Source organism: Phaethon aethereus (genome assembly GCF_964289735.1).
Source record: "Phaethon aethereus genome assembly, chromosome: 26".
Classification (NCBI taxonomy): domain Eukaryota; kingdom Metazoa; phylum Chordata; class Aves; order Phaethontiformes; family Phaethontidae; genus Phaethon; species Phaethon aethereus.
In genome coordinates, this window is record NC_138602.1 from 5,804,578 (window position 1) to 5,831,734 (window position 27,157).

Sequence of the window (27,157 nt, forward strand, 5' to 3'; positions counted from 1 at the left end):
ATTTGTGAAGTGTGTTAACAGATGTAACAGTTCAATGCTACCCAGCAATAAAGGTATTAGACTCCACCGAGCACTTGTCTGCTCTCCGGCTCCTGTCACGCAAGCATCACATGGCTCAAGCACGAGAACACACGCTGCTAAACCGCCCCCCAGCACCACAGCCCCTGTTCACTCTGCCCCTACCCCCACTGTAGCAACTTGAGAAGAGATACTAACAACCCATGAAATAAGTTAACAGCAATCATATTTACCCCGTGCCCAGCTCTAACATTGCCTCCTGGTTGTCTAAGAGGGTAACTAAAGCAGCTCTTGGAGGAGCTGACTGGAGTCTGCCTGACACAGCATGGCACTGCGCGCGGGTCCGGGTGGTGTGGCACACACTGAGGAACGAGCCCTTCGCTCGCTCCTCCCCAGGAGCTGCACCAGCAGATCTGCCTGGTGGCCCTGGCCAAGTGGCTTACAGGGACACTTGCTGCTTCCATGCTAGGGAAGGGTGCAGCCTTGCTCCAGGTGATGCACTGGGAAAGACACAGAACTACCCTCCTAAGCCCTTTGGTCAGATGAGGTCATCTCTAGACAGTCACCAAAGCAGCTTCTTCCCCGACCCACACAAACAGGGCAGGTCGACAGACCTGCTGGGAGCACAGGCCATGCCAGCCACATCCCATGGAACAGCACACAAGGAACCCTCCACATTTCACAGCATGCTCAGGTCTGTTATCCACAGCTCCTTGAGTGGCCTCAAACACCGAGGTGAGGCAAGGAGGGCATTTCAAAATGGCCATACCCAACACACCCTGTTCTTCCCAGAGGTGAGGAAGAAATAAGTTGTCCTCCCACCTATCCCCTTTGTACCAACATGAAGAAACCTAGGACAGAGACAGCCAGTGACCTAGACTACCAGAAACTAGGGATTTACATTTACAGGTAGAAAAACCCTCCCATAACTCTTTTTTTAAAAAAGTGTATTTTAGATTCTACAACTTATGTTTCTTTAGAAAGTGAAATAACTGAATCGCAAGGACGCACTAGAATATTTCATGGTGCTATTTTACCAAAAAATTAAAAGAAAACAAAATTGTCCAGACGAGTTCTTCATCTATACATCACCTGGCAAGAGAGAAAGAAAAGCCAGTTAAATCACTGTGGGCTAGGGCTCATCTCCTGCTTCAGTCCAGGGCAGGAGTCATCAGGCAGTCCCGGCTTTCCCATGCTTTAGAGCCCCACACTATCTTCTCCTTCGCCCCTTGTCTGTCTGAGCCGAGGCCAGACACACTGCTGTTCCCCACACACAGTCCCAGCAGCTTTGGCCAGTTCCTACCAGGCTACTAATGGTCTCTGCTGGACCACAGGCAGAGAATCAACAGCAACACTTCCCTGCCCCTCTCCCCAGATCCTCCAGTACAACACTGGACCAGAAGAGCCTCTGCCTGCACGGATGTTTCTGCTTCTTCCAGCGACCCTTTGCAGATGCAGATGCTGCAGCCCGGCCAGACCCCTGAGCAGCTGATAAAGAGCTCCAGCTAGAGACAGGCACGTCAGGCCACTGTAGGAGCCTTTCACTGAGAGGAGGTGAAGAGCCTGGCACAGCAGCTGTTCTCAGCTGCAACTCTGCCCTCGGGAATGGCACCCACCTGGCCTCTGCTCTTAGTTAGCGTTTCTCTGGCGGACATTCTTGTCCTTGTGGTTTGTGGCATTGCTTTTCCTGGAAAGAGAAAAAGAGGCAGTGAGGAAAGAAAAAGCAAAGCCCCAGCCACTAGTGTAAATCAGGTTCAAACAGACAGTCAACATAAAGCAAGATAAGATTAGTTAGCAGAACAGTGTCAGTTTTGGAGACACTGGTGCTATCCCCAGTTATATGTGGTTTATACACAGGCCACATTAACCATGGGGGAAATTCTCCCACCCAGCAAGCTAGTGTGTTATTTCCACAACAGCTAGCTTTTATATTCAGAGGAGATTCCCTGGATGGATGTGACCTAGCAGTACAAATCTGGCTAAATAGGAAAACACAAGGTACTTACAGCGGTGCAGATCCTCCATCATCATCTTCACATTCAGGACAGCATAGAAAGAAAGAACAGCGTCAGGGAAGCGCATGTAAGATGTAATCTCAGCCACCTCTTTAAACTCTGGGGACTGTCATTCCAGACAGGTTACTGGATACTACTGCCCGCACAAGACTGAACCCAAAAGGTCATCTCACCCACAGGGCTCCTGTTTCACCAGGGCCTGGCAGAGCAGGGGCTACTTCTTACCCAAACACTTCCACTCCCTGCGTGAGTTTTAAGCCGCTTCTCATCTAAGCTTAGAGGAGGCACAAACTTAGACATAAGCTCCTGTTACGCAGTTGCTTCTGTTGGCACAGCATAGCCTTGGCTCGCAGGACAGCCAAGTCACCACCACCCCCCCGCCAAGCAGCACAGGTCAGGCCTGGCACCTCGTTAAACCTGAGGCACACCTCAGTACCCCAGGAGGCCACAGAAGTGGCCTTCCACACAGGGAAGGATCCAGGCAGTCTCTGAAGCAGCATCGCTGGCTGGTAATGTCTAACATTTGCACCCTGTGTATCCTCAGCATACCAGCCAGTCTTCACACCACCAGCCCTTAAAAACGGAAGAGAGCCACAGATCCACCTAGCGAGACAGCACAGCTGCTGCTGACCTACCTGCTGCTCTCACTTCAACAGCACCGCTAATTCAGATGGCTCCCAGATCTGAGCACAGACTTCACCAGCAAGTAAAGGGGAATCCAAACAGGATGTTTCAGGAATGAGGTTTTAAGCATCAGCAGTAGTACACCCTTCTTCCTCCCCACACATTTTGTGAAATCAAGATAAACACACTGCACACCACATTCTTGCTACACTGAGCAGCACATGCCAAGCCCTGAGGCCTTTCACCAGCTCCTTGCAATCTGCCACCTTCCAACAGAAGGCTCCCCATCGTCTCTTGCACAGTCCAGGCTCCCCTCAAATGGCACCAGGCAGTGAGGCCCATACTTCAAGCATTGTGACTGCCTTGGGCTCCAAGATCTGCATACAGCTGGTGAGAGGATGGACGCAGAAACATGGCTGGAACCATCTTACCTTTTGAGGTGACACAGCAGCAGAGAAGGGAAGAGTGGAAAGATAACACCAGCAAGGATATCATGCCACACACAAGCCAGACTCTCCCTATCCCAGGTAACAGGGAGCAGCCAATTCACAGCCACATACCATGAGGAACAGCATTTGTCTGAGCTGGCTCAGCAATGCCTTACTGTTACCTTCTCTCAAGAGGGGCAAGGCTACAAAGACTTTTGGGAAGAGACAACCACTTTACACCAGGAAAGTGTAAAGCCGTGTATGTCTGTCAAACAGGTTTGACACTAATCTCCTCCACAAGCACTTGGGAACCTGAGCTTAAGAGCTTTGGCCAAGGAGCATCAGGACACTTCAGTATACACACCATGTCTTCATCTGTCAAAGCATCTGCTACAGCTCTGACAGGTCAGCACTCAACATGATTGGACCAGGCTGATGTTGTCAGAAGCCAGATCACTCAACACATACAGGCTATAGTTTTTGCTGGAAGATGCAGCTACAACTGCATCTTAAGATGCAGCTTAAGATATCCACCTTCCAGCCAAGTGTCAGAGGGTAAAACATCTGCTTGTAAGACTGCCTTGAGTACAATTCCCCAAGCCCTCTAGTCAGGGGAAGGATATTTAGTTTTAGTCCCTCTGCTCCACCTCACACCACTCAGACTACCTGATGTGCTGTTCCCTTAGCAGAGGACTAAGGGCCTGACCCAGTAAGCAGGAAGGATACCAAGCATTTACACTTCATTGTTAACTGGATCAGATAAGGGAGGGGCAGCTGGGCTAACACAATGCAGATTCTTACTGATAAGGAAAGGGAGGAGCCGATATTTCCAGACCAGATTAAAGATAGCACTAGGCTTTGAGGAAGTCCCCGAGAGTCAGGATGTGCATCTGAGGACCCAAACAGATTCATGAACTGAACCTGAATTAAGCTAAGCCTGGTCTTACAGAGCCACTGACACAGGCCCCCGATTTTGCAGCACCAGAAAAGCTCTACTACCTATTCACAAATCAGCTTCTCCAGAACGTTAACTGCCAAAGAAAACCCAGTCCTGGAGACATTCACATGAAGCACTTGAGCAAAGCGCAGAGGAACTGGTGAGACAAAGGGTCAGGCTGACCTGCACTGAATCTTCTCACCCCAGATCCAAAGCACAGATTGCTGAAGGACTGTCAGAAGCAGTGCTATTACTTGCAACTCCATGTCTGAAGTAGCCTGGTAAAGACTACCACGGTTTTAGAAGTGCCCTGAGAAGCAGCCCTCAAATTAATGCCCATCTTAAAGGAAACTCCAAGTTCTCTACAAGAACATCTTGCTTGCACCCTACAAGTTACTTGGTCTCCTCAAAGATTTAACCCAAGCACCTCTTACCATCAAGAACCTCATCTGGCTTCCTCCTCTTCTCATAGATGAAGATGATGGTGACAAGAACAAGGACTTCTGCCACAATACCCAGGAAGGGCCAGAGCGCTGCCAGGCGGCTGCGTACACGCAGGTTCACGATGGCACCACCAAAGCCATAAGAGTTGGTGGCATTGCAGTGGTAGTCACCTGTATCCTCCTCAATATTCAGTTTAAGAATGCGTAACTCTGTCTTGTTGCCACTGGACTTGATAATGTATCGACCAGAACCATTGACGATGGGCTGGAGGGAGAAAGGGAGAAAGAGACAGCTCTCAGGGCAGTGCTGACATGGGGGGAGCTGCTCACTTACCATGCATGGTCCTACCGCTTACAGAAATCCTCCTTGCCATGGCACTGGGGAGGCTACTCTGAAACAGCTAATTCTGATGGACAAGGTCCTCCATCTCATTGCTGGCAAGTAGGGTAAGCAGAAGGGTAGAAAGAGCATCAAAGCACAGCACTTACCTCTTGACCATTTTTGTACCAGACCCAAGAGCTGACAGGGGGGAAAGAGGGATTCTTGCAGATCAGCACACCTGTGTCTCCCTCATTCCCATGCTCAGACTTCTTGTATGCTATCACTTGGGGTGCAACTACAGCAAGAGAAAAAGAAAATCAGACACCTCATAGGAAAGATGAAAGATTTGTACACCCTGCAGTCCACCTATCTGGAATCAAAGTTACCCATAAAGCTCAACTTCAGCTTAAGAAATGCATTAGTGGCTCTATTTCCATCATTTGTCCATTGTTTGGCATTTTCAGAGGGAAAAGCATGTCAAGTTGCAAAGGCTCAAATTTGTCCACCAGGTATTATCCCTCTCCCATTATTCTTGTGCAAACATGCCCACAGCAGAAGGCTGATTTAATGCAAGGTCCAAGAGCTGACCCTACAGGCACCTTAGCTGTGTGATAAAATGGAGCTGCCTCAAAGAGCAAATCTGGTAATAGTCATGTAGAGTCCTTCAGCTCTATTAATAAGGACTAGAAGCAGCTTTTCAAAAAGATGAAAAGATACCAAAGCAAAGCGTTTAGGAGATCACAGCTTTCCCACTCCCCATCCCATACCCAGAAGCAAACATATGAAGTTACCTGAAATATTCACTTCTCCTTTTATCATCGGGCTTGTTTTGTAGACACATTCATAGACACCAGAGTGCTCTTCCATCTTCCCCTCAATTCTACCAAAAACCAGGATGTCAGATAAGCGTTCAGCACAACTGACATCCACAGACATCTAAAAGCATCAGCAATCTCCTCCACAGGCAGTTTCTCCCATTCCAGTGCCAGTATTTATACTGCACCATGTACCTACTGCAACCCAACTCTCCACCCTTGCCTCCCCACACACTGAGGATGACAGAGGACGATTTCACATACACCAAGTCTGACACAGGTTTGTCAAGTCAGCGATCACCAAGACCCTGCTTTCTGAATCCTGAAAACTGGCAGCTTTCACTCCCTAACCCAAAGAACTCCTGCCATCAGGGCCTCTACTAAGGGCAAAAAACTTAAGACCTAGACTGTGAGCTAGTATAAATGAAGAAAAGCAGGAGCACCAGGACAACATTACACCATCACCAGATGCAGTGCGATATGTATGCTTCAGAACTGGCCAACTCCATGCTCTTCCCTCTTCCACACAGACCACAGGCCCATTGAAAAAAAAATAATCACACCCTACTGAGCAAAGCCAACAGAATCTGAAAGTGCAGCAAGAGAGTCCTCTAGTTAGCACAACCCAGAACATGGCTACATGGTGGATGTCAGCCCTGCAGTTCACCTCGAAAGGAGACAGGCAAGGAGCTTAGGAGAACAGATTCAGAGGAAAGCTGTTCTTCCCATGCAGGAAAGCCCACTGAAACACGTGGCAAAGCAGTGGCAAAGAAATACCCAGGCTGGGTTACTCTGGATTGATTCAAGCATAGGAAGAACTCCCCATTTTCCTTTTGTAAAGCTGCTGCAATGAGATTTAGTAGATTATGCTGCACCGCAACAAACCTCATTCCGCAGCTTAGTAATACCCACTCAAGGGAAGGGGCAGGCAAAGTTTCAGTCCCATGGCTGCACTGGGACAACAGGCTGTTTGTCAGTTCTGCTGTGCATGGCGCTTCCCACTTCCAAAAACCACTCAACTAAGGAATTGAGGTCACGCGAGGGAGGCTGGGTTATAAATACTTTAATCCTTGTTCAGCTCCCTGTTGCTATGGGGAGACAGGCACGTCGGCACTGCCGTACAAAAGGACATGATGCCTCTACAGCTGCTGGGTCAGTGCCAGCCAGGCCTGACTGTAATCAAAGAGGAAAGCTCACTGCACTGTTACAATAAGGCTGGTACTCCCGCTTCTGCTCAGCTACACCCTGCAAACAGCTCCTGAGCGTTGCCCATAAGCTGCAGGCAGCTTCCCAGCTTCTGCTGCAAGAACCGCTGGACTTCGGAAAGGTACATAAAACCCAACGGCAGAGACAACATACGCTGGAGTCTCTTGTTCCACACGTGGCCTCTGGGGAGCAGGGAGCTGATGTCCTGCCCAGAGCAGGGGTCCCCCAAAGCTCTGGGAAAACAGCTCTAGCACACCGACGTCAGTGCTGCAGACGGGCGGTGCAGACACAGGCCAGGCAGCAGCCTCAGCCATGTTGTACCTCGCACGCCGCACCTGACAAACCAACCGAGCCCAGCTGAACGCCTGCAGGAAGGCATGAAGCAGCAGAACTTCTCTTACTAAAAGGATATCTGTGGCATATAACTTTCCCTTCCTCCTCCTTTCTGACTCCTCCTCCCCATAAAGTCGAAAATGCCAGGCCTTACCAAAACCTTGTTTAGCTCATCGTATGTTCTAAAGTTCAAAAGCCTACATTCAGCAAGACTGCAAGTATTTAGCTTTGGGCTCAGCCGACAGGAAACATTAATTGCACCTGGTAAAAAACCTGTTCAGATCCTTATTTGACCTTGCCCCTGACACTCACGTGTAACTGGTGAAAGCACTTGACTCCGTGTCCGTTTGAAGTATCTTGTCCCCATGCATCCATTCGTGACCATCGATGGCAGGGTAAGACCCAGTCATGTTACAGGTGAGGATCAGCTTGCCAGAAACACCAGTTACATGAACCTTGATGTCTGGACCTGCATTTGTAAATAATTCAATTGAAGTTAACATGCAGTATTCCAGAGGTCACATGCCTGCCCAAGAACCTTTAATGCAAACAGTTACCAAAACCCACAGCTCCTTATCTCTATCATAGCTTCCACTTACCTTTGCAATCGGTTCCTACCAGAACTGAAGATACCAGCATAGGAGAGACTCGAAAACCAGGCGACTAGGGCCTGACTGCACCTAGCGATAACTGATGCTGACCCCGCAGCTGCTCCCACCACGAGCAGAATCGCTGCCACGTGCTCTGGGTAGTTTTGAGTCCCTACTGCCCCTACAAAAGGTGCAGCTCCAGCAGAGCTAAGTGCACAATAAGCAGTGGAAAAGGTCATACTGTGAAGGGCAGTTACAAGAGTATGCGTCTCTGCTTTTACGAGCCACTACAGCACTCGCTGTCAAAACCTTCCAGAATCTGAGCAGACTTAGACACCTCCAGGTCACATAACTGATGGCAGTCAAGACCCTCTTTTGTGAGGGGCAGCAAACAAGACCATATGCGAGCAATGTGTGCATCATCTGATGCAACCCAAGAGATTACAGTTAGATTTACTCCAGGGAGAACACATAGAACCATGACTCCAAAAAGTCCTGAGCCTCCATGTGCCAAGCAGCAGTAAATTATGTAACATAAGATGACTCAGACACTTCTACTTGTAGGAGGCAGTCCAAGAAAACAGCTGCCATTAGCAGCATCATTACACAGCCCTGGTGGCACTACGGTTCCTACCCTTCCTCTCAACCTCAGTCTCCTGGAAGGAACAATGTTTGCACAGGGCTGACAAGCATTTCGCTTTTCTTCCTACCCAAATTCCACCAGAAGAAGGTTCTGCTGAAGTTCTGTATTCCCTAGTACATTTATGCTGACAAGACTGCTCTGCTAACTTCAGGATTGGTAGTGAGACCTTAGCAGGATGTTAAATTCCCTCACACTGGCCCAGGTTTCTGTTACTCAAAGCAGCTGCCTGTTAGCTCCAGAGTTTGACTGCCAGCTCTGTAAGCAGAGGGAATCTGGTCACTTCCACAGGACAAGCAACTACATCAGTGACGCACACAGACACGGCCATTTCAAAAACGGTTGCATCTCAGGAAACTCAAAGCAGGTTTTGTTCCCCACAGCTTGTATCACTAGCAAGAAAGCGAGCTTAAAGCAAGATGGTTCACAGGAGCAGAAGCTGTACGAGCTGTAGGGAAGGGCCAGTTTGTCAGTGGTGGTTAGGGCAGAGTCTACTGCAGAATCAAGACTCTCAATTCTGCAAGCCAGCACCAGGACTCTGAGGCACTCAGGAATAAGCAGTAGGTTCCAGGTCTTTGGCTCCGGAAAGGGCACAGGATTGCCGAAGGGTGTTTTGGTTGGGAAGCCACAACCCTTTTTGAGCAGGGCCATTTCGGGTCAAGTCACAGGTGGTGAGGGAGATGACAGAGGGTGGGAGTCTCTCAGTTCTACAGCTGGGGTGGGAGGGTGAGGAGCCACAGGACACAGGTGCAGGGGTGAGCACAGCAGGAGACTCAAGACACCGGTGTCTGAGCAAGTGCCAAGGCCTCAGTGTGGCCACTCACGTTCGATGACAAAAACGTTCGCCTGGGAACGGATCCATTTGACTTTGGGGCTCTTCGACAAGTGGTTGCGGTCAGGGTCGTTGCTAGCCCGGCACTCATACATGCCCGAGTCGTCGCTTGTGAGGTTTGCGATGTAGATGGTACTGGTAGAGTGCAGGTTGTAGGTGGCGTTGATTTTGACACGGTCCTGCCGTGCGCCATCCCAGAGCTGAGCATAGGTCTCATTTGGTTCGTTTCCCTCAAACCACCACTGGATCTCAGGGATAGGATTGCCAATCGCCTCGCAGTACAACTCGACGCTGTCCTGAGTCAGTCTCTTTTGAGACAGTGGTGACTTTATAAAACCAGCTATGAGTTGAAGAGGTATTAGTGCAAAGTGTTAGTGCAAAGCAAGAATTCACCCCTCTACAAGCAAAAAAAAAATTCAGCCATTGAGAAGAGGCCACATACAATCTTCAGATCAGTGTACTCTTCCCTCCCTCCCCTCCACACTCTCTGAACTCTGCCCAGTGCAGACAGGACTTATTTTCAATTGTTGCATCTCCAGACAACAATACTTCCTGCGACTCCACTGCAAAACCAGAACATACAAGCCAGCACACAGTATTTGCCACTATCCAAACAAGAAACCCACAGCAGTCATGGCATCGCCCGTCTTCTGCAAGGGACAGCATGATGCTCACCAGGGCGGACCAAGAGCCTGCAACGCTTCTCCCGACACCCAGTCTCCAAGCTCTTTCAGTTCCGGAGGAAGACAACAACACATTTTTGTTTCAGGGGCTTATCCAGCTTCCACAGTCCCCACACAAAATTAGCATCCCCTATGCTCTGGCAAGGCTCGCCAAAGCCCCCACTGCAGGCTGCGACGGAAGGCTGGCAGCAGCACGGCAGCAGAACCCACTTCTCGTCCCGCTGCAGGGAGGGCAGCACCTTTGCCAGGTGCCCAGCAGCGCCCAGGACACAGACCAAGCCCTGCTGAGTCAGTTTTGTTAAGATAACTGTAACAGGAAAAGTGCTTCATTACTCTGCTCTCTGAAGAGGAACAGGTCCGCTCCTCCTGGCTCCACACACTCGAGCTCAGCTGACCGTAGTTCCGAGCTGGCCGGGCCCCGGCCACCCCTGCGTCGCTGTGCAGTGACCAGAGGACACGGCACCCTTTGCCGGCCCCATCTGCCAGCCCTCGCTGCACGGGCTGCTCTCTGCGCCACTCACACACTTGATTCACCACTCTGCTCGCTAAGACGCCCACCAGATACTTTTAAACACAGTATTAACAGCTTTTTTGGAGGGGGGGAATGCCTTGCAGTCTGCGAGATGTCACAAGCCAGGTGAGGAAATGTGTAACATTCATTGTCATACAAACAGTGAAATCAGACTTTTCATCTCAGGCAAGACAACTTTGCAGAGCTAAATTAGTAATAAAGAGATTAAAAGCATGAGAAGCAGCTGCAGCCGGGAACTACGGTATTTTTCAAACTGCTCTTGCAGCGAGAGGTCAGGGGGTTCGGCTTTCGAAAACGAGACAGTCCAAAGGTAGGGCCATGAGCCACTGGGCTGCAGAAGGCTGCGCTGCCAAACATCTTCAGGCTATTAGCCAGGCACAGCGACCAGCAGTCCCCAGGTGCAGACTGCCCCAGCCATTCCAAGGCAGCCGGGAGAAGGGCAGGGCCCCAGGGGAGCCGTTCTCAGAGTGGGCAGGAAGGGAGGCTCTAGCAACACCGCTTCAGGAAAAGACATCACTCGTGGGTCAAGGCTACTTACGTGACTCAACCTCAGCCAGATTTACGAAGAACTAGTTAAGCTTGCAACACGTCCTTCCGGCACACTGACTGTGCTTCAGACGTGCCAACAGCAGGCTTACGGGGCATCCCACACACAAAGCCTCTTCCAAGAAATTAATTTACCCAGTCGTCAAGCACTTAAAGTTCATGATTATATACAACCCTCCATATATGTACCATGAGGTACAGGCACAAAGGAGGTGGGTTTGGGAGCAATTTTTTTGGTTTTTTGAATATGTGAAGATTTTTTAGCAAGAAATCCTATGACTATTTTTTGGATTGTAGAAACACATCAGTATTACAAAACCAAGTTTGCTCAAACTCAGGAAAACTACAAGTCCGCAAGGTAAGTTGCGGAGTCCTAAATAAATCAATTCTGCATTTCTCAAAGGAAAAATTAGCTCTATACACTAAAGCTTTAGAAGTCTGGAAGAATAAACATGCCTGGACAAGGAAGGAGAGAACTGACCCTCATCTGAGACCAAGCCACTTTTAGAAGGCTGATACTGAAAACTAAGGTACCTTAAAAACAGAGGTCAGAGTAACTTGAGGGCTAAAAAACTCGTTGCCGTTTCATATACCAACCACAGTACTGCTGGTTACATTCCGGAATGCACTGTTCAACATCACCTTTGCAGGAGTTTCAAGGTTTCCAGGTGACTCTGGATGACAGAATTGTACCAGAGACACCAGAATGATCTTCTTGAACTGCTTTTAAAACAGTGGGAGGTGATGGGGGGGGAGGGGGGCCAAAAGACACAGAGGAGTGTCAGCTGTAAGCAACTTTCTCATACACCGAGTTTCGCTTCTAGAACTTATCTGTGTGCCAAATGGGGTTTGGGTTTTTTTTAACCCGCAGGCCTGTGATTAAACACTCCCAACCACCTAATTTTGAAGAGTCATAGAACTGACTACAGGACTTGTAGAAGCCTGCCCCATTTTAACTACAGCCTGACTTAAAATGGGAGCTAGTAAAGATCAAGAGTAGGTTGTTTTTCATTTTTTTGGTAGGCTGCTTTTTTTTTTTTACAGATACAAGGTGATTATTGTATGCTGACAAAGTAAGCTGTTGCAAGGTTACTTTCTCTGAGTTGGAGGGCACTTCATGCAGTTCAGACAGGCTAAAAAGCTTCAGCAAGCAGTAACAGCAAGTACCATTTGAATTCCCATGGGATTAATATCCCCTTCTCCTTCCAACACAAAGCAGACCAGGCAATCAAAATCCTGGGTATTCACAGCTGGGGAAAGCACTCACCAAGTCCAGGGAGATACCAGCACAGCCAGCATCAATACACTAGAATCGATCAGAGCTACTCAAACATTTTCCAAATGGTGATGGGCTGCAAGTTGAAACCAGCTCACAAAAACAAGACATTCTTCACAGAACAGAGCTGGGCAATTCTCTTGGGCACAGTGCAGTATTTGATCAAGCTGGACAGCGGGGAAGGCAGACAAGACCAGGTAACATTCTCGCAAGTCACCCTCAAACTAAAAGCAACCTCTGCCCCTGGAGCAGAGGGAGGAGTTCTCGTGGTATAAACAGTGTCTGCGCTCCGGGCAGCCGAGCCTGGCAGGAGCCTGCACCGGCCCGCAGGGTACACTCTCCTCCCTGGCATGACCTTTGCTTCTTGGCCTTGGAAGGGGATATATGAGGCTCTGACACTTTTTGCCATTTCCACTAAGAGCTATAAAAATTACTCCCCCCTTAAGTTTCGCATAATGAGGCAGTTCACTAGACAGCCAGGTCAAAGGCGAGCGCTTTCAGTCAGGATACCTCCTCCTGAGGGCGCAGAGTCCAAGCACGTGCCTACCTGCGCTTCAGCCGCTTGTTCTGCATGGAGAGCTACCAAAGCTGGGACGTTTAAAAGGACCACCTCTCATGAGGTCTGCTCCCTAAAGCCAAATCTAAACACTGCTGAGAGGCAAAACGCCTCACTTTCCAGCCCCCCACTCTGCTTACTTGAAGGACCAGCATCGTTACAAGCCCAAGAGCCCCACAGCTCCCCCACAGGGCAGGACACGTGTGTTACACAACCAACGGGCTTGCAGAGCAGCTCTTCCAGACCAAGGATAGAAACAGCCTTCTCCACATCTCATTCGCATCGATCCCTTGGAGAAGGGATTGCTCATCGCAGGCCTCTGCCAGCGCTCAGTGTGGCAGACTGAGCGGGAAGCAGCCGACATAGGCTGTTTCAGGTTAGTTTATGAAACTCACAGTCTACCCTAAGCGTGAAGTTTAGGAGAAGGCTCTCCCCTGCCCTCCTGTTCTGCAGTATTAAAATGCAACTCTGCTGCAAGGAAACGCTGGCGCAGAGACACTTCTGTCACTACCCCTGGGTTTTTCAGAATCCTCCCACTCTTTTGCTTCAGTCTTTGGGTTTGGCTCAACTACACTGAAATAAGTCTGACACCACAAACAGGCTACAAATTTTTATGTACCTAACATACTAAACAGCCAGAAACAGCAGCCTACCACTCACAATAAAACAAAGCCTTTACCACCAGCACCTCCTGCATCAGGTCTCAGTCAGAGACTGCAGAGTCCTCCGCGGGAAAAAGCCGCTGTGCTTGCCAAGGCAGCCTGCTCAGCTGTGGCCCTGAACACACCGATGGGCCAGGCCCCTCTGACACGAGCTCAAGAGGCGAGAAAACGAAGCCAGAGCACCAGCACACGGCAAATCCCGGCTCGTGTCTGAAGCACCCAGCAACAGGCTGCCGTGATCGCCAGCACTGCACCCAGCTCCCAGCTGCTCATCGCAACCGGCCAGAGACCAGGAGTTGTTTCCTCATTAGGGGATTATCAACTTAAGCGTCACGTGAACATCTTCGGGGTTTTGAAGCCTCGAGACCTGTTACTCCGCGCAAGCTGGAAACCGGAGAAGTGGCCGCGAGGAATAAACTTTCTCCTCCTCGCTAAGGCAGCTCCGGAAGCACGGGCAGCTCACCGCCCCTGCGGCGACCGGCCTGCGCAAGGCGCGAGCTAGCGGCCGCCGACGGACCGGGGGCGCCCCGCTCCGAGCCCCCCGGCCGCAGCGCGGCTTTGGGGCGCCGCCCCCCCGCCGCCCGGCCCCGCCCGCCGCGCGACGTGCCTCGCCGCAGGGCGCCCGCACCGCCGCCCGGCCGGCCCCGGCCCCGCTCCGCCCCACCGAGCGGCGCCGCCCGAGCCCGCCGCAGAGCCTCGCAGCCCCCCGCCCGCGGCCACAGCCCCCGCCCGGGAGCCGTCCCGCGGAGCGCGCGCACACACACACGGCCCGCCCCCCCCAGGGCGCTGCCTCAGGGCCCCTTCCCCGGCCTAAAGCCTCCCCGGCCCAGGCCGCCCCGAGCCCCCCCCAGTCGCCGCCGTGCCGTACTTGTCCCCGCGACGCCGGCGACCAGCCCGCCGAGGAGGAGCAGCGCCAGGAGGCCGCACGACCGCACCACGCCCGCCGCCATCTCCACCTGCGCTCCGCGCCGCGCCGCGCCGCTCGCTATAAGCGCCGCGAGGGGTCACGGGGGCGGGCCCGGGGCGGGCCGCGCCCCCTCGGCCCTCCCGATGGCCAATCGTGACGCAGCTCAGTCGAAATGGCCCGCCCACCCAGCCCAACGCGGCCAATCAGAAAAAAGGTACGACTGAGCGCTCCTCTCCTTCCTGTCCCCTGCAGGGAGAGCCGGTTCGGGCCGGTCCCGCCGCGGCCACGCCCACCAACCGGAAGGGCAGCCAATGAGGAGGCGCGGCGGGGAGAGGCGGACGGCGGGCGGCGGGGGACAAGGGGCCGCAGCGCCCGCGGCCGGGCCGGGCCCGCTCCCGCACGCGCGAGGGACGGGGAAGGGCGGGCGGCACCCGGGGGGTCCCGGCCGTATTTGGCACCAAGGCGGCAGCGGGAGGGAGGTCACGGTTTCGGGGAAGGGCTGCTCCGCTGCCGCCGCACGGCTCCGGGCTGCGCCGGGAGGCTGCTGGCGGCGTGGACGTGGCTGCGGGTGCCGGTGGCACGGGCTGGAGGTCGGCGCAGCGGGGAGCTCAAAGAGCCGCACGCGGCGGGGAGCGGGCAGGGCCTGGTAACGTGGGCGCTCGCTGCGGTGAGGAGGGGAGGTCGAACGTACATTTGCGAGAGTTGCCACCCCCGCCAAGCCGAGCAGCGCGCGTGGCGCGTGGGGCTGCCGGGGGCCTGCGCCCCCTCGGGGCGCACCGTGGGCAGGGGCGCGCGGGAGGGCCAGGGGCCGCCTCGCCACCGCCGTGGCGGTGCCGGCGCTGGGGGTGAGGCGGGGCCGCCTGCGTGGGGGCTGCTGCATCCCCGCAGCGGGATGCGTGGGAAGGGAACCGGGTGGTGCTTCCTCGGCGCGGGGAGCAAGGCAGAGACAATACCTCCCGCAAACAACAGCGGGGCCGGTGCCAAGACAAACCGGCAGCCCTGCATGCCAGGGACCCGGCCGGCTGCACGGAGCCCTGTCCCACAGCCCCCGTCCAGCCTTCGGCAAGGGCCCCAGAGCCCCTGGTCAGGGTACCCCGAGGTGCAGGGAAAGCACCTGGCCCTGGGATCTCAGCCCAGGCGGTACTTTCCGCCAGACCAGGGTGATGATGCGCCTCAAGTTGCCAGCACCAGCCCAGCTGGAGCAGCCTGATAAGCCTGAGGGGCTGGGGCAGGCGATAACCAAGCATGGCTGGGTGCTGCGGCCCCAAGGCAGCCGGGGCAAAGGGGCCTCTGCAGGGCAGCGGCTCCGTCCCCAGCTCTTCCCCATCCCGGCAGCCAACTCGTGACTAACCCAGCCCCGGGCGCGAGCGCTCACAGCCGGGGGGCTGAAGGCGCTGGGCCGGGGGGCAAGAAGAGCCTAAACAATGGGATCAGCGGCGCCAGCCCCTGCCATGCTCTCCATGGGGATCTGCCAGCTCTTGTAAGCTTCTGAGTCCTCCCGGAGCGTTTCTTCCTGCAAGTGCTGCATCTGCCCGTGGCACGTCCTGCCCAGCTGCCCGCTCCCATCCGTCAGCCACCGCACTCCCCCTCCACGCTCCCCCCTGTGCTGGAGGCATTCGGCAGATGCAGGTCCTGCAGTGTGGTGCAGAAATGGGGCAGAAACAGGGCAATGGCAGCCTGTGGCACCCCCCAAGGAGCCAGTCCCACTCCAGGCAGCCTCCAGCATGTCATGTCTCACAGCTGGCATTGCCAAGAGCTCTCAGCTGTCCAGGCTGGGGGAAAGGGGCCACACAGGGCCCAGGACCATCCTGACAGTGGGGACAGCAAGCGGCAGGGAAGCCATCCCTCTCTGAGCTGCCCGGTTTTGCAAGACCAAGGCACCCCAGACACCCCAGGACTGGTGGCAGCTCCCAGTGCTGCTGGAATCACTACCCCGTTACCCACAGCAGTACCCCGAGCGCAGCAGGGAGGTAACTGGCTGCAAGGAGCTGGCAAAGGCAGGGGGTACATGAGCACAGCAGTTCGGTGGGCACATCCAGGGTGCGTGGAGCAAGCCCCCCAGGAAAAGGAGGTGGGGGGCTGGCTTTGAAGCAGCAGCCAGGGCCACTGCTGCTCTGTGCTGGCTGGGTGACCTTGGAAGCCGTTTGCCAGGCCTGAGTAAAGTGACAATAATCCTATTCACCTTTTAGCCTCATTTCCTGAGGCAACAAAGCACATGCATTTGCCACGTGCAGTCACAGGCATCACTCAAAGCCTGATCTCATTTGCACAGCTCCAGGGCAGGGGGGAAGTTTTGCTCACTCCCCCTCTGACAAGCTTTGCCCAGGGGGTGTGAGCAGGGGCAGGAGCCCTGCGGGGCACGGAGAGCCCTCGGCAGGCGGTTTACTAGGGGCACGTCCCTGCCATGGCCTCGAGGAGCTGGTGGCAGAACTGACCTCCCCAGCCCAGGAGGACGAGGCACTGGTGAGGCCCCTCGGCTGCGTAGTCGGAGCCGGGCAGCCGGGAGCTCGCCGCAGCCTCGAGAGCTCGCATGTCCTGGCTGGTCCTGGCCTGTGGGCTTGGGGCGCATCCAGCTGCACCCGGATCAGAGCAGCCGCGAGGGCCCCGGGCACCCGTCAGCCGCCGCTCTGCGCAGCCGGGCACCGCCTGGGCAGGTCCGCTGCCCGCGGAGATGCCTGCGCTGCACAGCTGGTCTCCGAGGAGCAAGAGGGAAAAACAGCTTCCCAGTGCAGCGCTGGAGGGTTTTAAGGGCTCGGCAGAGCCTGCCCTCCTGGCCAGGCAGAGACCAAGCACTGGCCACAGCTCAGGGGCAGAGGCCAGGGACACTCTGCCCTCCCCTTGCCAGGAAGGGCAGAGATGCTCCCCAGGCCAAAGGCAACTCTGCCCAGACACTCCTGCCCGCTCTGTGGGTTTGGGGAGGGAGGGAAGAGGGCAGCCACAGGACCCAAGGCTGCTCCCGCAGCCCCCACCCACAGCCCTGGGAAAGCAGCTATCCCACCCACCCCTCCCTGCCGGGGCTGCAGGCAGCAGGGCAGGAGCTGGTCCATGGCTGACACAAACCCCCCAGCCTGGGCCCAGACACGGGCAGAGCCTCACCCACACACCACACAGCCGTTCCCTTGGATGTACTTTATTAAATAGTTTAAAAAAAAAAAACAGAAGCAGAAAGACTCAGAACTACCCCGTCCCTCCCAGCTAGTTAAAAACTACAAACAGCCCATCCCCATGCCCCACCGGTGCCAGGCAGCTTCTGGGCATGTCCTGCCCGATGCCCCGGGCCTTGCCGACCCATTCGCTGCGAACATGGCTCCAGCATCACAGGAAGGCACAGCAGGAGAGTCCCACCAGGGACCGCTCTGCCGGGGGCAGCGGGCAGCAGCGCTCACCCTGCAGCCCTTCCTGCTCGGACATCTCAAAGGCTGTAGAAATCTACACAACGCTCACACGCTTCCCACCCAAAGCAACCACTCACTGGCTCCACAGCCTCCCCAGACCATTCCATATGGGGCTGAAGCGGAGCTGAACATGCCCGAATGATGGGCAGCCAAGTCCAGGTTTTGCCGTCACTCCTCATCCAGCCAGAGCCACCAGCTCCCTGGTTACTCAGGATTCATGAACTCCCCAACACTACTTCCCCTTCCCCACCCGCCCCCCCACCCAGGAAGTTTATAAAATAGGGTTTGTTTTTTTGCTTTTTCTACAAAGACAGTGGTGGGATTTCCTTTGCAACAGCAGAACAGTCTCCCTGCGAGGTAGAGTTAATTTCGGGGCTGACAGATCCTAAATTCAAACCAGTTTGTCCTAGATGAGGTAAAATTCAGTAGTTTATAATAAGTTTTGCAATGCCAGAGGGCCATCAAGATTCCTCATTGCCGGAGTCATCCTCATCACCATAACAGCTGTCTGCTTCCTCCTCCATCTCATCATCCTCATAATAGTCATCATAGAAGAGGTCTGAGCCCTCATCTGGGGCTGGAGTCTTGGTCTTCACACAGTACTCTGCCAGCGTGGTGGGGACCTTTACGCCATCCCGCTCTGCGTCCACCTTCGTGCCTAAGACTTGCTTCCTGGAGGGCGAGAAGCAGGGGGTGAGCACGGAGCTTCACACAGCACACCCATGTCACCACATGCAGCCCACCTCAGGGGGACACCCGTCGACATAGCCCTTCCCCTCTCACACCGCAGCTCGCGGGTCGCTCACCCGCACAAGCCTGGTGAAAGGACGGGGGAGGGAGAGCACCGTGGAGCAAGCGTGGCTGCACTGTGACATGCCCCCTGCTGCGAGGGCCTCCGTTGCCACATCAGGGCTGGCCAGTCTGCAGCTCAGGAGCTTCACGTGCCAGTCCCATGAGACAGCCCTGACAGCAAAGCCATGCTGGCACCATGTCTGCTGCAAACCCAGATCCTCAGCTGTGGAGCCAAGAAGGGCCAGGGATTAGGCTGAGAGCAAAGCTGTTCACAGAATGCAGCCAAGCTTCTCCCAAAAGCCACACTCAGAGCCAGAATCCTTCCCTCCTACCAGCCTGCAGATGGGACTCAATGGGGCTGAATATACCCTCAAGATCCTCTGTGTCCTACAAGATCACAGCTTCGCAAGTGTTCTCAACAGTGCCACAGTGCTGCTGGGCCTGGGCTCAGCTCAGCACACACCTGATGATGTCTGTGTACTCCCGGTCCTTCCCTTTGCTCTCCTTCCACTTGCGGTACATCACAGAGGCGTCCACGTTGGCTGGAGAAAATGTGTTGGGTTCATTCAGCAACGAGATCACGCTCAGGAGAATGGTCCTGGCAATCAATAAACATGAGCAGGTAAGAGCCGAGGTGGGTCAGCAACTGTCCAAGCCCCAGCAATGCCAGCAGCCTCAGTGTCACAGCATCGCTGCATCCCATGGGTCAGGAGAGCCTGGTGCTGGCCCACTAGCGAGGGTGCATCTCAGCAAAGTTGAGCAGGCCAGGCAGGAGAGGGCAGTGCACAGGCTGTCAGCCTCACATCTAGCTGCTCCTCAGCAAGGCACACAGCCCAAGTGCCTTTCAGGAACTTCTAGGCATCTCCTGCATCATCCCTGCCCTTGGACAAGCCTCCTGCCTGCACTTCCCTCCCTGCGCAACCCTTACCGCACGTTCTGGGTGGGGTTCCACCGCTCAGATGGCAGCTCCCCACTCTGCGGGTCGTCCACCGGCGGGTGGAGGATGGAGATGCAGACATCACCAGTCTGAAAGCACAAGTGGAACAAGATCCTTAGGAGCTGCTGCCCCAAGCACCCCCCAGCAGCAGCTCGGTCCTCTGTTCCAGTAGTCTGCTTGCTCTTCACTTTGGCTTAAGCCAGGTGAGGCAATCCCAGACCATTCTTTCAGTCCCTAGGAAGGGACAGCAGAAGTGGTGGTCCTCACTATGCTGCCCACAGCCTCAGGCCTTGGATAATGACCCTGTGATCGCCAGCACAATACAGACAAGGTTGCCTAACCATCAGCCATCTGATGCCCGAACACGTTGCGTGCCCAGCACAGCCCTCCCAGTGACCACCTGACACAGCCCACCACCACACAGCCCCAGGCAGCAATCCACTGCAGCACGCAGCCCTGGGGCCACGCGCATTGCTTGCCCGACATCCACTCTTGGCGTAAACACAACACTCCCACTAGTGGGAGCCTTCAAGCCTGGAAAGCCTGGCTGACCTGGAACCAACTCCAGGACAGGAGACTGGCTGTCGTAAGCTCATTAGCTGCATTTCCAGTGCCAGGCACCTAACACCAAGGCACTGAGTTTCCAATGCCAGACAAAGGCTGGCATTTTCATCCAGTACTGTCGCAATAGATGGACACATGCCCCCTGCCTGTCCAAGACACCCCACGCTGTCCCAGGCAACCTACCTCGTAGATATTGGGGTGCCACATTTTGGTTACGAACCTAAAGGCAGGAGGAGAATAGGGGTAGTCGATGGGAAACCGGAGACGAGCCTGCAAGGAAACAATAAGGAGAAGTGAGTTTCAGCTTGGGAGAAGGAAGAGAAGGAAAACACAGATCTCCTGACACCACCAGGAAAAAGGAACCTCTGCCAAGTCCAGCTGTGCTCCTGCAGAGACAGAGCCTCCATGCCTGCTGGCTCTGCAGGCAGGACACCGGCAGCGTGGCTGCCCTGCCACCACGTAGAAGGCGGCGAGTGGCTGGGCCTGCGAGCTGCACCTTCACCACCATCCTTCCCCATAACCTCTCCTCCACCAGGGTCCACCTGTACTAAGCCGGTGCTCTCCGACGAAAGGAGGCAGTGGGCCCCAGCCAGAGTGTAGCCGGAGCTCACGGTGCTGATCCGGCACACGCCTCGCGTGCTCGCTGCCCCCTCCCACACCAGCACCCACGGCACAGGGTGACGACTCCGAGGGCAGGCTGCTTCTCATGGCACACAGTGGCAGGACGAGGGCCCTGTGGCAGGCAGGGCTGGGGGCCCCAGCTCGAGCCGCAGGCCTGAACAAACCAAGCAGCACTCGGAGCCAGACCTGGGGCCATCCTCAGTCCTGCTGTCAGGGACACACGATGGCTGCGCCACTGGAGAAAAGGCTGTTTACCCTTCAGAGCTCAGAGGGAAGCAAGCATCAAGTGCTCGGTGCTCTGATAAACACGTTGAATCTCTAAAAATAGCCTGTCACCGCTGAAAAAAGAGACCAAGTCAAAACTGGCCGCAGCGCGTAGCTCAGGTGCTAAAAATAAAAGCACATGAAGATCACGCCGCAGCCCATGACTCCAGCACCAGCAGAGACAACCGGCCCACCCCTGGCTTCTTCTGCAGGCGGTGGCCACAAAAAGGTATTAAGGCAGGCCAAAAAGACAGGCCTGCTGTCAGCCTCTGAGAAGGCAAAGCCTGAGGTGGTATGGAGACACATAACAACATCCCCATGCTTCCCAGAGAGCTGCTGCCCCAGCCCACCGGTGACAGGCATCCCAAGAGGATGGGAACAGCTTCTCCCTGCATCGCTGCACAACTTTGCGGTGACTGTTTCAGCTTTCGGGTGTTTCCAGGCTCTGGAAGCAAACTTCCAGATCAAGATTCAGCGGCTGCTCCCAAAAAAGCCAACGGCCAGAAAGAAATAACAAAATGGTGAAGACCTAAAACACACAACTACTCCCCAAATATTTCTTGCTCCCTCAGCTCGTGTACATGAGAATTTAGACGTTGAATCCGTGAAGTGACAGTGTGAACTGTCCTGGCTCTGCACAGCAGCAGGGGACAGTGACATTGCTCTTCACCCGTGGAACAAGCCCCCGAGCCCAGCGTGGGCCCCATTCAGGAGGAAAACTGCAAACGAGGCTTCGGATGCTTCTGGAATTGCAGCCTCGACAATAGGCAACGTTGCCAAACCTAGCTGTCAGCTAACAGCCGATACAAGATTAGTGTAGAAGGCAGAGACACATCTGTCCTCCTCCCCACCGCCCTGACCAACCCCAGCTCCGTCCTGGGTTCCAACCCCTCTGCTCTCTGCCCCGCTCCCACCCTGCCAGGATCTGGCCCTGGCACAAGTCGGTCTCACTGTGGCAGGTCCGTCCCTATGCACGTTACCGCCTTGCCTCGCAGGCTGGCCCTTTGTCTGACCACTCTGTGCTCTGTGGCACAGGGCAAGGGGTGGCAAGAGGGAAAAGCGAGGCGGCAGCTGGGGCTGGACGTGTTTCGTGTGCGTGTGGAGCTTCAGGCAGCCCAGGGCAGCACGCACTCACACACAGCAACATGCGGCCCTGTGCTGGGCTCTGGCCAAACAGCTGAACTTCACAGAATAATCCCCTTTGTTGTGTCAGAGGAGATCAGAACAAAACCAGCCAGAGGCAAAGCAATCCCGAAGGGGGCTCAGAAAGCAACACCGCTTTGCCATACACAAACAGGCTGACGTTACTGCGAGTTGGAAGAGGACTCAGCCCCTTCACTCTCCTCTTACGCAGGAAGTGTCATCTACAGCCACCCAACAGTGTTGAGCCTGTAAGCTCTCAAGCACAAAACAGAAGCATGAGCTGCCGAAAGGGTGAGAGTACAAAGGGCCTAGTGCGAAAAGACACTACAGAAAAAGACTCCATTTCAGTCAAGAGACAAAACCTGACTCTAAAGTATCAGACTTGCCTTCCACCACTCCACAGAAAAACAAACCACCAAGCTTCTTGGGCGCAGCTGACCCTCGGGCTGACTCAACCCGGGTGCATCCCCACCCTGCCAGCAACAGGATGAAGACAGAAGAGCTCGTAGTGAGGAGGGAGGATAAGAAAGAGGAAGAAAACAGCTACACAGGTTACACAACACCTGGGAAGAGCACATACACATCCGCTCCATAGGCACTGCGCAGTCAGGCCGTGCACGCCTTCCCCCCCCCCCCAAACCAAACCACAACACCCGCTCCCCACCCAGCTCAAGTTGCTGCTCAGTTGACCTGAGCTGCCTGTGCCTGCACAGGAGAGTCCTTTGTCTTTTCCATCTGGTTTAGTGACGATGCCCTAGATCGCCTTCAGGAGAAGGGACACCAATGACCCAGAGCTCACCCTCCTCAACTCACAGACCAGGATGATGGAGGGAGCAGGAAGGAAGAAAAGCCCTTGGAGGAAAAGGCCCTAGCGGGGCCAAATCCTCGTTCCAAGGAAGGGAATCCTTGCCTAGTTTGGCAGCAGACACCTGCACACAGGCTCCCTTCTTCACCCCGGCTCCTCCTTGCAGGCACCCCTGGAACACCCCAGTTCATGAAGCCCCAAGGACCTCCAGGTGTCCAGTTACAGACACAGGTCTCCCCGGCCCTCACCACCCCCTCAGGCCCAGGGGCACCCCTGTCGTGCACCCCCAGTACCCACCCCAACCCTACCCCCAAGACACCCTCCTTCTCACCCCACAGCCCCTCCCAGGGCCTCCCTGCTCTCTCCCCCTTCCAAAATCCCTTCCCAAGCCATCCTCCCCCCAGCATGTCCCCCAAAACCACCTACTCTGCCTTTGCCCCTCCTAAGCCTCATCTCCCACCACACACCTCCGCCCCCCAGGTCCCCTCACTCACGCACCACGCTTCGCCCCCTGGACACCTCGGTCCTCCCGACACCGCACGCCCCCCCTGCTGCCCCCAGCCCCTCACCTTGAAGTACCCGCCCTCATAGTGGGTATTCGGGGGGCCGAAGATGGCCACCTCCCAGTTGTAGAGGTCCCCCTCGTCTACCAGGTTGACCCGGAACCCTTCTACGGGCTCCTCCTGCAGCCCCTTAAGCTCCAGCAGCAGCGCCTTCTGCGAGCTAGGCACGAGGGGCCGCGCCATGCCGAGAAGCCAGGCTAGGCCGCGAGCGAAGCCGGGGTCTGGCGTAGGCGCGACAGCCGGTGCGGGGACGGGGGCGGTGGGGACGAGTCCTGCTACTCCGCGGCCGCTCCGAGCGCAGCCGCGCGGGGTACGGCGGGAGCTGTAGTCCGCCCGCGCGGGGCGGGGCCGGCGCAGGCTCCGCCTTATATGGGCGCCGCGCGCCTATCAGAGGGCGCTGCCAGCCGGGGGGGGAGGGGGGAGAGGCGGGGCGGGGCGGGGCAGGGCGGGGCAGGGCAGGGAGCAGACACCTCCCTCCGGGCGATATCCGCCTATCACAGCGCATTGCTGGTCCGGAGGGCGGGGCGTCCTTCCCGGCAGCCTCTGCGGCACGGCGGGTGTTGGTTGCCGCGGGCCTGGGGTGGCGGCCGTCCCCGCCCGGGGCCGCGCTGGCCGTGCCTGTCGGTGCTTCAGGCCGCCTACACCCGCGCAGCCAGCTGTCCTGCCCAGCGAGCCCATCGCGCCTGCGAGGGTCGCCTCGGAGATCGGCCGCTTCCCCTTCGTGCCTGAGCAGCCACGCAGTGCCCGGTCCACGGTGCGCCAGGACGCCCTCAGCGCGCTGACACACAGTAAATCCCGCCCCGGATGACGGGCCTGCGGCTCGCAATGCAGCCGTGCCGCTTCAGGTCAGCACTTAGCGTGGGCAAAGTCGTTTACGCTTCAGCAGATGATTATACCCGTCAGCCAGGAGGAAGCACTTAGCACAATTAGTACACCTGTGTAATACTTTGCGGCATTTTACAAGGCAATGTCTGGAATTCAAGCAGAGGCTGCCTCTGGCATGCTGCAGCAGAGAAAGGTCTCTCCAGCATCACCAGTTCCCACCTCCCCTTGTGTCACATCCCATCACCCTTGCCTTGTTCAGGAGCCACTCCCCAGACCGGCTCCAGGTAGTGGCCCTCCTGCCTGCCGGGATCAAAACATCCGCTCAACAAAACAAAACAAACATCCCAGAGCATGAATGGCATCCTCCCAGCTTTTTTTTTTTTTTTTTGGTAGGAACTACAAGTGCCTTGCACTCCTGTGCCTTCAGCTGGGCAGGCTGCCACATGCTGCTGACATCAACCTCTGAAGACAGAGACTGCCTCAAGGACCTGAGTGCTGCTGTGGTTCATCCTGGCACTAAGTGGCACCAGGCAGTGAAGAAATTGGCCACTAAAAATAATAAAAAGCTTTAATGTCTTACAGTAAACCAATAATTGCTCAGTATAAATAATTAACACAGACAAGTTCAAATAAATAACACATGGTTCAACACGCATCTCTGTTCAAAAGTAAACTATGACCTCAGGGAACAGGGTTTGTCTTGCCTTGATCCAGTGCTCCACATCCCAAATCATTACTGAATCCATAGAACTCCGCAGTTTTGCTTGAGAAGCCACCGCTTAGGTATGAGCTTTGATCTTCAGAGTGCGGACCACAGCAGCCAGAGGCGGTTGGGTAAACACTGAGCGAGGAGGCAGCAAGGGCAGCTCATCACCTCACAGCTCAGCTGCCAGCAGAGGTAGAACCCCCTCTGGCTCGCAGCCCTTCCCGGTGAGGTTTACTTCCCAGCCAGTTGTTTTTCATCTGCTGTGCGTTTAAAACATTTTGCTTAACAGAATAATGCTTTATCTCACACTCTGGATCAGCCACGTATTTACCTGTGAATCCTCACAGTAGTAGGTAGATAAGCATCATCCCCCACTTCACAGGTAGGTGTGAAGCAAACCCAAAAGCAGAAACAAAGTTCCCCATTGAAGCTGCATGGCATGGCATGGCCAGGGCTAGGATGACACTGCAGGATATCTGGAGGTCCAGCCCCACATTTACTTCATTCTGGCTCATTTTTAATGACTAACACTGCCCTACAGTTCACAGGCCTCCTTGCAAGTCCCCAGTTAATGCCTAAAAAAAGATTTACTAATGCCAGCTGGGTCAGAGGAGCCGTGGCTGGGAGAGGCACAGCGGACAGGGACACATCCAGCACTGGAGGTGGCTGGGCACCTGTCACACTCGGGACAAGGAAGTGAGAACGGAAAACAGGAATCTCTCATCAGGCAGACCCAGGTTCTCCAGGCAGAGCCTGACCAGCCACTAGTGCTCGCCACCCAGCTTAGCACCAGGCTCCAGAGCCTCCTGTGCATAAACGTCTCTGCACAGAGCACTTGCAGAGGTCAAAGCAGCCAGTGTTGCTCCCACCCAGGCATTACTCAACAGGCTTCACTTTTGCAACAAACAAGGCGGTGGCTTTCTTCAGGAACTCCTCTCTGCTCATGGAAGTGCTGAGCTTCCTCTCCTGCAGCGCCCGGTCCATGGCCAGGGCCAGGCCATCCGGCCCCAGCTTGGAGCCCGCCTCCAGGTAGCGGCTGGGGAGAGAGAAGTGGCCGGCACCCAGCGCGTCCTCCAGCGCCCGCAGCACGGCCTGGCAGACCCTCCCGTCAGCAGTGCCAGAGCCACCGTCCAGGACGCCGAAGAGCGCGTCCGCCTTGGCCGCGAACTCCAGCAGCACGAAGCAGGTGAGGACACCGTAGCGGAAGACGTCGAAAGGCACAGCCTCGTGGTCACGGCAGCGGACCCGCCCCAGCAGCGCTACCGCCGCCTCCGCGGGCGCTCCCCCGTGCTGGCAGATGCGCCGCAGCAGCTCGCTGTACAGCCGCCCGTCCACGCCCGCCTTCCGCCGCCGGCCGCCGGCGCCCAACACCTCGTAGGCCGCGCCGGCGTTGCTGTCAAAGGCCGTCCTGTCGCGACACGGCACAGACAGAGACACGCTGCCTCACCCCTGCCCGCCCCGAACTGCAGCTCCCAGCGTGCCCCGGGCGCCCGCCCGCCGCCGCGGGGCACGCTGGGAGTCGTAGTCCGCCGCCCGCCCCCCGCCGCCGCAGCCCGCACCTGTGAGAGTGGTGAGCCAGGCGCACGTACCACAGCGCCCTGGCCAGGCGCTGCGGCGGCCCCGGGAGCTCCGCGGAGGCCTCGCCCGCCGCGCTGGGGCTGCCCAGCACCAGCCGCTCGAAGTAGTCGGCCAGGAAGGAGACGGGCTCCTCGGGCCGCGCCTCCAGCACCTTCAGCAGCGCCTCCCGCACCATGGCGGTGACGCCGGCCCGCAGCAGGAACTCCGCCTCGCTCCCCATCCCGCCGGCCGCCACCGCCGCCCGAGCCGGCTCCGCCAGCCCGCTGCCTGGCGCCGAGGTCGGGGCCGGGGCGGCGGCCGCCCGCCGCTTCTCGTACGCCGCCATCTTGACTGCGGGCGGCGAAGGCCGGTTCCTGCCATCTTGGCCACCACCCTCCCCCCCCCCCCCGTTCACGCCGGGGCGGGAAGTTTCCGCGCCGCCATCTTGCACACTGGCAGCCAATCGGCGGGCGGGAAGGCAGGCGAGCCGTCGCCATTGGGCGAGGCCGCGGGCCACCATCTTGAGTGTAGACAAAGAAGCCGCCCTGGCATCTGTAAAGGGCGCCCCGGCCGCCATGGCTACTCCGGGCAGGTGCCCCGCCCTTAGCAACCGGGCGCGC

The 27,157-nt window shown here is 56.0% G+C and overlaps 3 protein-coding genes across 3 annotated transcripts; all 3 read right to left on the reverse strand.

Annotated features, from left to right (window-relative positions):
• Positions 1 to 1,016: 1,016 nt before the first annotated feature.
• On the reverse strand, positions 1,017 to 14,408 carry BSG (basigin (Ok blood group); the record flags this gene model as incomplete). Its single annotated transcript, XM_082011010.1, has 9 exons — positions 1,017 to 1,110; positions 1,635 to 1,705; positions 2,025 to 2,049; positions 4,457 to 4,730; positions 4,955 to 5,082; positions 5,579 to 5,667; positions 7,454 to 7,610; positions 9,196 to 9,543; positions 14,327 to 14,408. The coding sequence occupies 8 exons, from the start codon at positions 14,406 to 14,408 to the stop codon at positions 1,648 to 1,650; spliced, it is 1,161 nt and encodes a 386-aa protein (XP_081867136.1). The 3' UTR covers positions 1,017 to 1,110; positions 1,635 to 1,647.
• A 3,813-nt stretch (positions 14,409 to 18,221) lies between these two features.
• Positions 18,222 to 23,632, reverse strand: CDC34 (cell division cycle 34, ubiquitin conjugating enzyme; the record flags this gene model as incomplete). The annotated part of the gene is made up of 5 exons (XM_082011063.1): positions 18,222 to 18,432; positions 19,016 to 19,150; positions 19,481 to 19,578; positions 20,237 to 20,323; positions 23,456 to 23,632. The coding sequence occupies 5 exons, from the start codon at positions 23,630 to 23,632 to the stop codon at positions 18,222 to 18,224; spliced, it is 708 nt and encodes a 235-aa protein (XP_081867189.1).
• A 2,224-nt stretch (positions 23,633 to 25,856) lies between these two features.
• Positions 25,857 to 26,883, reverse strand: TPGS1 (tubulin polyglutamylase complex subunit 1; the record flags this gene model as incomplete). The annotated part of the gene is made up of 2 exons (XM_082011136.1): positions 25,857 to 26,388; positions 26,540 to 26,883. The coding sequence occupies 2 exons, from the start codon at positions 26,881 to 26,883 to the stop codon at positions 25,857 to 25,859; spliced, it is 876 nt and encodes a 291-aa protein (XP_081867262.1).
• Between the last annotated feature and the right edge of the window lie 274 nt (positions 26,884 to 27,157).